This window comes from Trichoplusia ni, chromosome 23 (genome assembly GCF_003590095.1).
Source record: "Trichoplusia ni isolate ovarian cell line Hi5 chromosome 23, tn1, whole genome shotgun sequence".
Lineage (NCBI taxonomy): Eukaryota > Metazoa > Arthropoda > Insecta > Lepidoptera > Noctuidae > Trichoplusia > Trichoplusia ni.
This window is the reverse complement of record NC_039500.1, coordinates 273,046-285,145: the sequence shown is the minus strand read 5'-3', so window position 1 is coordinate 285,145 and position 12,100 is coordinate 273,046. Positions and strand designations below refer to the sequence as shown.

At 35.8% G+C, this 12,100-nt stretch overlaps 1 protein-coding gene across 1 annotated transcript; it reads right to left on the bottom strand.

Annotated features, from left to right (window-relative positions):
- Positions 1 to 7,818: 7,818 nt before the first annotated feature.
- Positions 7,819 to 10,737, bottom strand: LOC113504746 (probable serine carboxypeptidase CPVL). Its single transcript, XM_026887174.1, has 8 exons — positions 10,639 to 10,737; positions 10,241 to 10,566; positions 10,045 to 10,160; positions 9,435 to 9,602; positions 9,073 to 9,240; positions 8,552 to 8,817; positions 8,200 to 8,334; positions 7,819 to 8,042 (listed from the first exon to the last, which is right to left on the bottom strand). Exons 1-8 carry the CDS (start codon positions 10,671 to 10,673, stop codon positions 7,919 to 7,921), a joined length of 1,338 nt encoding a protein of 445 aa, XP_026742975.1. The 5' UTR covers positions 10,674 to 10,737; the 3' UTR covers positions 7,819 to 7,918.
- Positions 10,738 to 12,100: the final 1,363 nt, after the last annotated feature.

Genomic DNA, 12,100 nt, shown 5'->3' with positions numbered 1-12,100 from the left:
GAAATTGAGTGGGGATTGAAAAACTCTATTATTATTCTATGTTATTTATTACTACGAGTAAAATTAAGGCCAATTTGCTATCCTGTTTATGCGATGGAAGGTTTGAGTTATCACATTTTTTCGATAGGTACGACGAGAATCGCAACAATTAAGGCCTAAAATCTTACTGAAGTCAAAGCACAATTAAAAACTAAGATAGCTTAAACGTTCCATTATGGTAAGTAAACTAATAAACTTCAAACACATGTTTTAATGATTTTATCAGGTCGAAAGCCTTTCGCCCGCCGACGATTTTGTTTTAAAGGTATTGATTAATGTTATAAAGTTACATATATAAAATCACAACTTTCCTGTTATTGACTCAGTCTTTGTCTCTACCATACTTTTAGTTACCACACTTATTACATCTAGAAGTCATGTTGAAAATACTGGCGGGATTGATCATTTATATGTCAATCAATATAAGATCAGCAGTATTAAGTTATTTAATCAAAGTAGATAATGCACACAACATGGACCAGCTGACGACTTGTGTCATCAAAATAATGGAAGGAATTGACTTCAAAAACTTGAGCCGACACAGAGACGTGACTGTGGTTAACGACAGCGGTGATCTGAAATTATCTGCTTTACACAATAAGGAAAATATACGCATTGTTACGAGAAAGTTCTCGTGGGAAACTAGATTCATTTACAATAAAGTTTATATTATAACATGTAAAGATGATCAAGAACTGGAGAATGGGTTAGCAAATATGACTTCAGATCCATTCTGGAACCCCACTGCGAGTTTTGTTATAGTGATGCAAGATTTGGAAAACGATAGTTTGGAAAGAATGACGAAAACCCTTCACAAATACAATGTTCTGTATAATGTCACTATAATTTCGCAGATAGACGCTGACTTTGCCATTTACATGTACAATATAACATCACCAAGTAATTGTGTGCAAGACAAATATCTAACTTTAGTATCTCGATGTTCTATATATCGAGACAAGAGCAGTTTGCCATTCCTGAAATACGGAGGCATCCGTAACTGTAATTTTAGGCTAATTACCCATAATGAATGGCCATACGTGAATTGGAATAAAAGGACCAAAGGAATTGAGCTATACTTCGTACACCTTATTCAAAAATATAAAGGTGTAAATATTGATTTGGAACGTAGTTCAAAATTTAATCAAGCTGGTGTGATTAAAGATAACTATTTTGCTAATTTAATCCAACGAATAGCCAGGAATGAAGCGGAAGGTGTTTTTGGGGGGCTTTCGGTGAAGCCGACTTATACGGGAAACTTTTCGTATTCCAGCCCGTGGTCGATTGACCACGAGTCATTTATTCTTTCCCATGGGGTTATGATCAGACAGTGGGCCGCATTGTCGCAGGACGCTCAGCTCACATTTGTCTTACTAGCTTTATTATTTGTATCATTTTGTGTAGCTGTGTCATCACTATCAATATTTACAAGAAGTGGAAACGACGTTTTCCTCGATATTCTGACAGTGTTCGGATACTTCTTAAACAAGAGCATGGCTCGGAACACACGTCCCGGATGGTCGCGGTCGCTCATCGTGGGAGCACTACTGTACGCGTCTTTTATATTTCCGTTCGCGCTACAGACCAGCCTATGCAGCGTGACCACTCAACCATCTCGAAGTTATGAGCCACAAACCATAAAAGAGATTCTTAAATTTCAGCCTCACTTACACGGCGAATACGCAGGAAAGTATAAATTTCCTGGATATGTTGATTGTGGGAACAGATATAGTTGCTTACAAAAACTCGTTAGCGATAAAACATATAACAAGTTTACAGTAACGTCCGATTTTTATTTCCTTTTGCATAAATACCAATTGATCGACAAGTGGTGCAATCCAGCCCTATATAGATTGAATGATCCGGTAGTTAAACTATATAGAACGTTTGTATTTCGTCGCGGTTCGGTTTTGCTTCGACCTACGGATCGCTTTTGGCTTCATGTCCAAGCTTCTGGTGTTCTTACAAAAATTATACAAGATATATATAATCGTCAGCGTGGATTCTGTCCACCTGGGAGGCCACCCGTACACGTTCCGGTGAAGTTAATAGAGTTTCGCCCTGTGTTTATTTTGCTAGTGATTGGGTACTGTTTGTCTGCTTTGGTATTTTTATATGAGCTAAGGTTTGGAGGACCGCGGTAGTGAGGGATACGTTGCTAAGGGTAGCATACGTAAACACTGCACATAGATATAATATTCATTAACATCAAATTAAGTCTTTAGGATTGGGTTACTTTTATGTGTTAATGAACCAGTAAATGTCGGCTTGATGGCAGGGCACCTTTTGACCAGCTCCTCACACTATCTCTTCGAAGTTGAGCTTACATAAGTATGAAGATTCAAACACTACCTGCTTAACTTTACAAACTTTTTAGAATTTGTGAAGACAAATAAAAAGTCGGTGGGGCCTCGGTCAAATTATTGTCTCACAGCTTACTGGCTTTTGGGGGATCACAGGATGTCATAGGCATTTATTATGCAAAGCTTTTGATTGCATTAATGATAATTCTCTAATCATTAAATTCTAGTTGTATGGATCGCGGTAGCAACCTTTTAAATTAAATTAAATTAAAAAATTAAATTAAATTAAAATTAAATTAAAAAAAATTAAAAATGTTTTATTATTATCTTAAACATTGAATACATACATGAACTGAGGCAGCTCCGGTAAGTTAACCTTTATAACTGGTATTATAATATTTAAAATTATTTTAATCATTTACCAGTTATAAAGATAGTAAAATGTAAGCGTGAACAGCGCAACTTTAACCGGATCATAAGTAAGAAAAGGAGTGTCTAAGGGTTAAATTTTTGGCCCATTTCTCTTTGTAGAATGACAAATATTTAATGTAGTAAGAATTAAAGATTCCCTTGTTTTTTTGTTTCCTTTATTGTATCATATTTTTACGGCAAAGATGTTGTAGCAAACTAAAGTGTTACTATAATAAAGTATTCAAATAATTGTAGTTTTATTTCTTAAATTGTGACTTACTGAGTTTCTTGAGGATTCCTCTAACTAAAAATTACATTTGTGAATCGCGCAACCAGAGTTATTGATATTTAAATGTTTCAAAAGTTGAAATAAAACATTTTAAATACTGACTTTTATTTAACTTTAAGCGCGTTCTGTATTGGCATCAGGCTTATTGAAAAAATATTGAGGATAGGACTTGTAATGTAACAACGAAATGTTGGGGACGTGGCGGAGATTGGGCATAGACGAGTTGCAGTTAGTTTATAAATAGAACGTATGCAGCCGAAACGTCAAGAGAGGGAGACACGACACTGCGTCTCACATCAGGTATTTATGCGTGTAACTTACGCTATTGTGATAAGTCAGTGAAGAAATAAACTAAAAACACGCGTTTGAATGATTTTATCGGTTTGTAAGTTAAAAGCCTATACCGTTAAAAGCCTTTTACCCTCCAAAGATAGTTTAAGAGTAGGTATTCATTAATGTTTTAAAGTTATATAAAAACACAACCATCCTTATTTGAGTCACAAGTTTTCAGACTTAGTCACTTCCATAGTTTATTTTTTCCATTCTTATTCTATCTAGAAGACATGTTCAGATTACTGGTGGATAAATTAATTGTCATAAAAATATTTAGTATTTCTATGTCATTCAGTTGAAGATTAGCAGTAGGAAGTGCTTTGATCAAAGTAGATAATGCACACAACATAGACCAGCTGACGACTTGTGTCATCAAAATAATGGAAGGGATTGACTTCAAAAACTTGAGCCGACATAGAGACGTGTCTGTGGTCAACGACAGCGGTGATCTGAAATTATCTGCTTTACACAATAAGGAAAATATACGAATTGTGTTGAGAAAGTTCCCGTGGGAAATAGGGAATAATCAAAAATAACATTTATATTATAATTTGTAAGAAGTATCAAGAACTGAAAAATGTTTTATTATGTCCAGATTAGGCTAGGAATTAACAGGTCACCGACATATATGTATATATAAAAAAAGAAGATAGTAGAAATATACCAAGAAAGTTGTCTTAGGAAGTAATTTGGCTATATTTAGAATTGAAAATACTAGCTAATGTCCTTCGTTGAATAAAAATGATGAAATTTTCGATTATCGCTGCCTTGGTCTCCGAGTCTGTTCATCTCATTCAAGGTCATCATAGTTGCAAGGTCATTTGCAGATTAATTTTGAACAGTCCATCTCGTCACCTTCTAATGTCTTTACAATACTTAAGGTTTACGTATTCTTGACCAGAGAGCTTCGAGCCTAACGATGAACGGAAAGATGACCTATCGGATCTTACGTCTCAATTTCCTCTATCTTGGATGATCCACCATATTGGATTTAGAATGGCGTCGCAAAATTTCGTGTTACCTGTTATAAAACAAAGTCGCTTACTCTGCTCCTATATCCCATTGAATGCTTAAATTTTTAAAACTTTTTTAATACCTAGATCTAGTGACTCAAGACGAAGTTTTTATTTGAAGTCATGAATAATTTAGTAGAGAAACATAGTTAATTATATAGGTTTTTAATGTATTGACCATAAAAAGTCCTATAACGGTGTTAAATGACTGTATTATTTTTTTTTGTTACGATGCACGATGCGACGACGGTATGAATCCTTATCAAATTAAAAAAAGAAAAACGGGTCAAATGCGAGTTTGCTCGCGATTCTGAGGGTTCCGTACATAAAGGTTAAAGAAAAATAACATAGGAGTTAAAAAATATGTTCTCCCACACATTCCACCTGCAAGTGTAAGTTGGTACGCACAATATTGAGTGATTTACCATGTTATTTTAATATCATGGACTTTTATAGGTTTTCCTATAATCTATAAGGAGAAAACTAATTTCTGTATTTTTTTCAAAATTTTAGGTTCAGTAGTTTCGGAGATAGGGGGGGGGGAATGATCAATTTTCGTCTATTTTCTTGAATAACTTGGAAACTATTTATTTTAAAATTACAAAAAAATACATTTAAGATCTTCTCAACAAGACCTTTCATTTGATATGCCACACGATGCAGTTTTCAATTTTTTTTTTAATTTTCCCCTTCCCCCAAAAAATGACCCCCCATATATAGATTTCATCTGCTCACGTCACACTTCTGTGTTTGGGTCACAGGAATTGATATGTGTACCAAATTTCAACTTAATCGGTCTAATAGATTCGGAGATAATTGACTGTAAGCGACGGACAGACACACGAGTGATCCTATAAGGGTTCCGTTTTTGTATTCAGACGTACGGAACCCTAAAAAGAATAAGAATAAAATTTATTGTTTTAAAAATTAAAATTTTCATTACATTTATTAACAGTGGTCCCCAAACTAAGCTGGACGCTTGTATCTGGGGGTAGTTCTTATAACATTATTTTTAGTTAGTAAAGTAAGATTATTTTTAAACAATACAGTAAAATTTAAAAGATAGGAAATATAAAACAGATGAAAATAAAACAATTATTTAACTTAAACTAGGATACGCAATACGGAACAAATTATTACAATTAGATGTGAGGATGTGTATAAGTATGCTGTGTTTGTATGCGTATGTGTGTGCGCGTGTGTGCTTGTGTGTATGTAAAAGTATGTTTTTGTGAAGTGTAAATGAATGAATCAAGGGAGTAAATCTTCCGTGTCTGCGTATGACGTAATGAGATTCTGTAGTGCATATATTATTAGCATTGTACCTATGCAAAGCCGGGGCAGGTGGCTAGTTTTTAATTAAGTTTTACAGTGTAACTGTAATTACATTTCAAATGTAGATGAAGAAGACATTTTTATGCTCAAAAAGTAGATAAATTATAATCGCTCTAGAAATCGTAAGGTATTGAATGTGCAATACTGCAACACAGTTGGACGATCCATCTCTCATATATTGGTTTAGACTAACCCAGGTTTGGATTTCTTTGTGATACACATGTTTTAATGATGTTATCAGCATGTAAGTTAAAAGCCTTTCGTCCTCCGACGATAATGCTTTGAGGTAGGTATTGATTAGTGTTATATAAAGTCACAACCTTCCTATGTTGAGTCAGAAACTATTGTATGATAAAATGTTGGGTTTAATTATTTTCACGACTATCAGTTTAAGATTTGCAGAAGGAAGTGCTTTAATCAAAGTGGATAATGCACACAACATGGACCACCTGACGACTTGTGTCATCAAAATAATAGAAGGAATTGACTTCAAAAACTTGAGCCGACGCAGAGACGTGACTGTGGTCAACGACAGCGGTGATCTGAAATTATCTGCTTTACACAATAAGGAAAATATACGAATTGTTTCGAGAAAGTTCTCGTGGGAAACTAGAATAATCAAAAACAACATTTATATTATAATATGTAAGAATTTTCAAGAACTGGAAAATGGGTTAGCAAATATGACCTTAGATCCATTCTGGAACCCCACTGCGAGTTTTGTTATAGTGATGCAAGATTTGGAAAACGATAGTTTGGAAAGAATGACGAAAACCCTTCACAAATACAATGTTCTGTATAATGTCACTATAATTTCGCAGATAGACGCTGACTTTGCTATTTACATGTACAATATAACTTCACCAAGTAATTGTGTGCAAGACAAATATCTAACTTTAGTATCTCGATGTTCTATATATCGAGACAAGAGCAGTTTGCCATTCCTGAAATACGGAGGCATCCGTAACTGTAATTTTACATTAATTTACCACAACGCGTGGCCATATGTGCGCCAAGAAATGGAGACCGTGGGAATGGAGCAATATGTCATGAGTTTGTTTAAGAATTACAGTGGAATTAATATTGATGTATACCCTACCGTAGCATTGAATAAATACGGTGAGGCTCAAGAAAATTTTACCATAAGTTTAGCACAAAGAATAGTGAGGAATGAAGCAGAAGGTGTTTTTGGGGGGCTTTCGGTGAAGCCGTTTTATACAGGAAACTTTTCGTATTCCAATCCGTGGAGAGTTGACCGCGTATCAATTATTCTGCCCCATGCTGCCATAATTAGACAGTGGGTTTCAGTGTCACAGGACGCTCAGTTCACTTTTGTCTTACTGGCTTTATTATTTATATCATTCTGTCTAGCTGTGTCTTACCTATCAATTTTTCCCAGAAGAGAAAAAGACGTTTTCCTCGATATTCTGACAGTGTTCGGATACTTCTTAAACAAGAGCATGGCTCGGAACACACGTCCCGGATGGTCGCGGTCGCTCATCGTGGGAGCACTACTGTACGCGTCTTTTATATTCCCATTCGTGTTTCAGACCAACCTGTACAGCGTGACTACTCAACCGTTTCGAACTTATGAGCCGCAAAGTATAGAGGAGATTCTCAAATTTCAGCCTATCTTAAACGAGGAATCCTTAGAAACATTGTATTTCCCCAGATATGTCAATTGTGGGAGTAGATACAATTGCTTACAAAGTCTCGTATACGATAAAAATAACAGGAAATTTACAGCAATGACTGACCTTTATTTTTTCTTGTATCAATACAAGTTAATTGACAAATGGTGTAACCCAGCCTTGTATAAATTGAAAGAACCGTTAATTAAAACACTTAGAACGTTCATATTCCGTCGCGGTTCTGTTCTACTTCAACCAATAAATCGGTTTTTGTTTGCCGTTGATACCTCTGGCGTCTTAGAAAAGAAAGTAAGAGATATGTTTCGTCGTCAGCGTAAATTCTGTCCACCTGGGAGACCACCCTTGTACCATCCGATTAAGCTCACAGAAATTTTCCCTGTGTTTATTTTACTACTGATTGGGTACTGTTTGTCGGGTTTGGTATTTTTATATGAGCTGAGGTTTAAAGGACGGCGAAAGTGACGGATACGATAGTAAGGGTAGTAAAGTTAAACACTGCTCATGGACGTGATATTTATTATTGGAATGATATAAATAATTGTGTTACTTGTATTTATTAATGAACCAGTCAATCATCTGCTTGGCGGCCTCCGGCTGGTCAGCGGGAACCATGTGACCAGCTCCTCGCACCATCGCATCTACGAAGCTCCCATTTGTCTTCACGTAACTGTATCAGGACAATGCCATGGTTTATGTACATGCTGCTTTGTTAGAGTTATAGAATACAGATAGTGTCAATGAAAACGAAATAAACAATCTGCTAATTTCAACGATGCTGCTTGTGTTATTTCATCACTTCAATAATTAATAAAAATGTTACTCACAATGCAATGTTTTCATTTTTCGCATCGTATACAGGAACCCTCCTAGCGTTTAGGTAGCCATCGGCTCCCGACCACTTCAGACTTCGGTGGGTGTGTACCGATAGTGCGTAAGCAACAATCACGTCCAGTTGTCCACTAGAACAGCAAAGAAGTAGCAGTATACGAGAACAGTTTTATTGGAACAAGACAAACAAATTGAAAAAAGCATTATTCATAATTAGCTATATCCTCCTTCTCTATGTCCGTAGCTTAAGAATGAAAATATACAGTTTCAAAAATTTTGATAAACAATAGTTCAAAAAAAGAGTATTCAATTAGACTTATTCGTGTAGAATGTTATGGTAATACTTACTTGTAACACATAACAGCATAGTGTTCCAAGAGTTCCTCCAACCAAGGTTTCACTGTTTTGTACAGGTCATCGTATAGATACATGTAGACATTATTATTTAACATTTTGTATTCCATTTTCTTTACGTGGAGAGCGCTCTGTACTTGAGGCTTGTTTAAAAATATTGTTATTTCATTATTAGGAGGTGCAAGTTTAAGTGATGCCAGATAGTTGTAAACATTAACCTCTGCAGTTTTTTGCAAATAAGGTGCCATTTTCTCAGAAAGCTGAAATAAATTACCATCGTAAAGCAGTAAAAGATCCGTAACAGGGTCTGTGTGTTTTTGTGCATGTGACTTGCATGTTTATGAGACCAAAGCCAAAGATTTTATTTGTGAACTAAATCCCACGCGACACAAGAATTTTATTAATTACTGCGGGAGTCGCTTGTTTTTTTTTTATTTTTTTTGTAAAGGTTCTTTTATCTTATGTCTGGGAGCCTCATCTAAGTTACACTGTTTTAAATTTAAAATAGCAACTACCTTTGCATATTCTTGAAAATTCCCCTCTTTCCAATGTTTTCTAGCTTCCTCCTCCATCTGATGTAGTTCGTCAGCCTGCAGTTGGTCTAACAACCCAACTTGCAAGCTGAATTCTGAGTAGTGCAGCATTGTCGGTGGGTCTGTCCAGCCGCTCCCGATAGCTAACCCCTAAGTTGATAACAAAATGTAAGTATTATAAAGTTTAAAAGATGGCTGGTGAGTGTTTCCGAAGGGAAACTGCGGTAACATGTACCTTTACCAATTTTCGAGTTTCGAAATCGTATAAAATTGTTATAGTACTAAGTGCAACGTTTTAAAAATATGTGAAAAGGAAGATAATAGGTGTTCTAAAATAATCTTACTTTTAGATTAATTGGCTTCGACTTTTCTTGGTTGTTATGAATGTAATGTCCAAATGCCGGAATGTATTTCCCTGCGTAAGATTCTCCCGACAGAAATAGAGGCGCTCGTCTTAATTCAGGGAACACTTCAAGGAACTGTTGCATGAAGCTCAGAAGAGCAGCACCGATCTGGAATATATATAAGACAGGAAAACCTAAAATGCCCATTCGGGTATGTATCTTTTGTTCCGCCTCCGTCCGGACTCCGTCCGCATGGACATCAGTTCCCGGTGGATCCCTTTTCCGTTGGAATGTCAGAATAAAATTTGCCGTCCCTGCAATTTTTTGCGTCTATAATATATAATAACTCGCTGACTCGGCAATCGTTATGTTGTCACACAAATGAGTTCGAAGGAATAAAAGAAAATGGGGGTATAAAAAATTGATGTTGCCCGATTCTCAGATCTACCCAATATGCGTACAAATTATCACGAGACACTATAAAAAACAAAATACTCTCTGTGTACCAAATTTCATTACAATCGCTTCAGTAGTGTAATTTTGCGTGAAAGCGAGACCGACAGACCGACAGAGATACTTTTGCATTCATAACATTAGTATGGATACTTACCATATCTTCATCGGTAGCGTAATCACTACCATTCGAGAAACTGAAGCCAGTATGAACTGGGTTGTCAATAAATATCAACGAATAGTCTATTCCCCAATGAATTGGTCGTTTTTCAACTGAAATGTGAGAATAAGTGACAATATTGTTTATTTATTCATTTTGTAGGTGTCAAAAGGGATCTAGGATATCTATTTACCTGTATTTCCATCAGTTCTAAAAGGACCTATTTCATAAAAGAGCCCGAATAGGGAAGAGCCCCCTGGTCCACCTTGCAGCCAAACAAGCAATGGTGCGTCCTCTGAAGGAACTTGAGCGGGGAAGTACCAGAAGAACAAGTTCCAGTAATGTGTCTTGTTAACGGTGAAGTACCCAGCATGACTGTTGACGCCGGCGAACAGGCTCGGGTCGACCGCGGAGAGGTGTTTCGCTTTCTCTGTTTCTCCTATCTCAATATACGGTGTTAGAATGAGAGGCCCTTCATCGGAATGATCTTGCAGTACGACACCGGCTAGAACATTTGTACTGAAAAGCGTAGAACACTTATTAACGAATACGAAATATTAATTTGAAATAAACAATTATATATTGACTTACTAAAGCAAGGGTAATATGTAGGCCAGTGCAAACATGGTTGGTAATTAACGGTCAATCTTATGGAAAATCATATTTATAATTTTACAATGCTAGTTTAAAAATGCCTTTGTTATTCATTTTAGTACCACATAAAATGCTCATGGTAAAAATGTATAAATAATTATACTTTTGATATAATTTTTGTCATAGTTTGCAGTTAAGGGAATCGCAGCTATTTAGCGATAAACTTATTTAATGGTTGTTACTCTATCTAATTATGTTTCTATATCATTACAATATATGGTGTTGACTGTTTGTTATTATAATATACTACTAAAAAGAAATACATATTTTTAAAATTTCTTTCTATTATCTTTTTCCAAGAAGCTGTTAATTTGGACGTGTTCTAGTTCCGTTTTCAGTTTAATTTAGTTTTTGGTTTATTCAAATGGATATTATGATAAATGTAAATTACTACTAAAATGGACCGATATATTTTCACATTTTTTTATTTCATTGTTAATCTCTATTCATTTACAGTTGCGTACTTCTTTTTAATATTTCGTTCCAAATACTTATTAACTGACGGTTCTTTAGCCATCATTCTTTAATCACATTAGGCATCATGGAAATAGGTGCATGATGTATAGCTACGCGTTGCCACGCATCAACCAAACCAGGAGGTCTTACAAGGCTCTTCATTTTTAGTCATTAAAAGTCTGACACCACCCACTACCTTTACTAAGTAGGTATCCATGAGAATACTCTAATGGATGCTGTTTTTCCGTTAAGGAGGATAAATGCTCAGTTATGTATTTACTGCAACAAGTGGCATTTGTCTGGAATGGTGACGTCAGATACAATTATAGTCTAGTTCAGCTGCTACGTAAGTGGTTTGTAATGCCTACTACTTGGAATAAGCCCCGACAATTCTAGGTATTTCTATGTCTTGCGTAACATTTACACATTTATCGGGGATTTCATGGAATATTGCATATGTAATATAATATATATAATATAATATAATATAATATATAATATCCTGGGACAACTCACACACGGTTATCTGATCCCAAGCTAAGCAGAGCTTGTGTTTTGGTAACCAGACAACTGATAAACTTACTTATATATTTCTAAATACATACATATTATAGATAAATTACACCCAGACACCCGAACAAATGATCATGCTCATCACACAACAGTTGTCCTGGGCGGGAATCGAACCCACGACCTCCGGTATAGCAGTCAGGGTCGCTAACCACTAGACCAATAGGCCCGCCCGTAATAGTTGTACTTTGTAGGCAGACGTTCTGAATGTTATATTGACAATTATTGAAATACGTACAGATATATGTATCTCCGGTAGCAGGGATCGGAGAAGCATTTCGGTGGGTTTCGCCAGTAGGTCGGACAAATCCGTCCACCGTCTCACAAGTCAAAATTAAATGTAGAATATAACCTGAAACAAGAAAAGGTATGT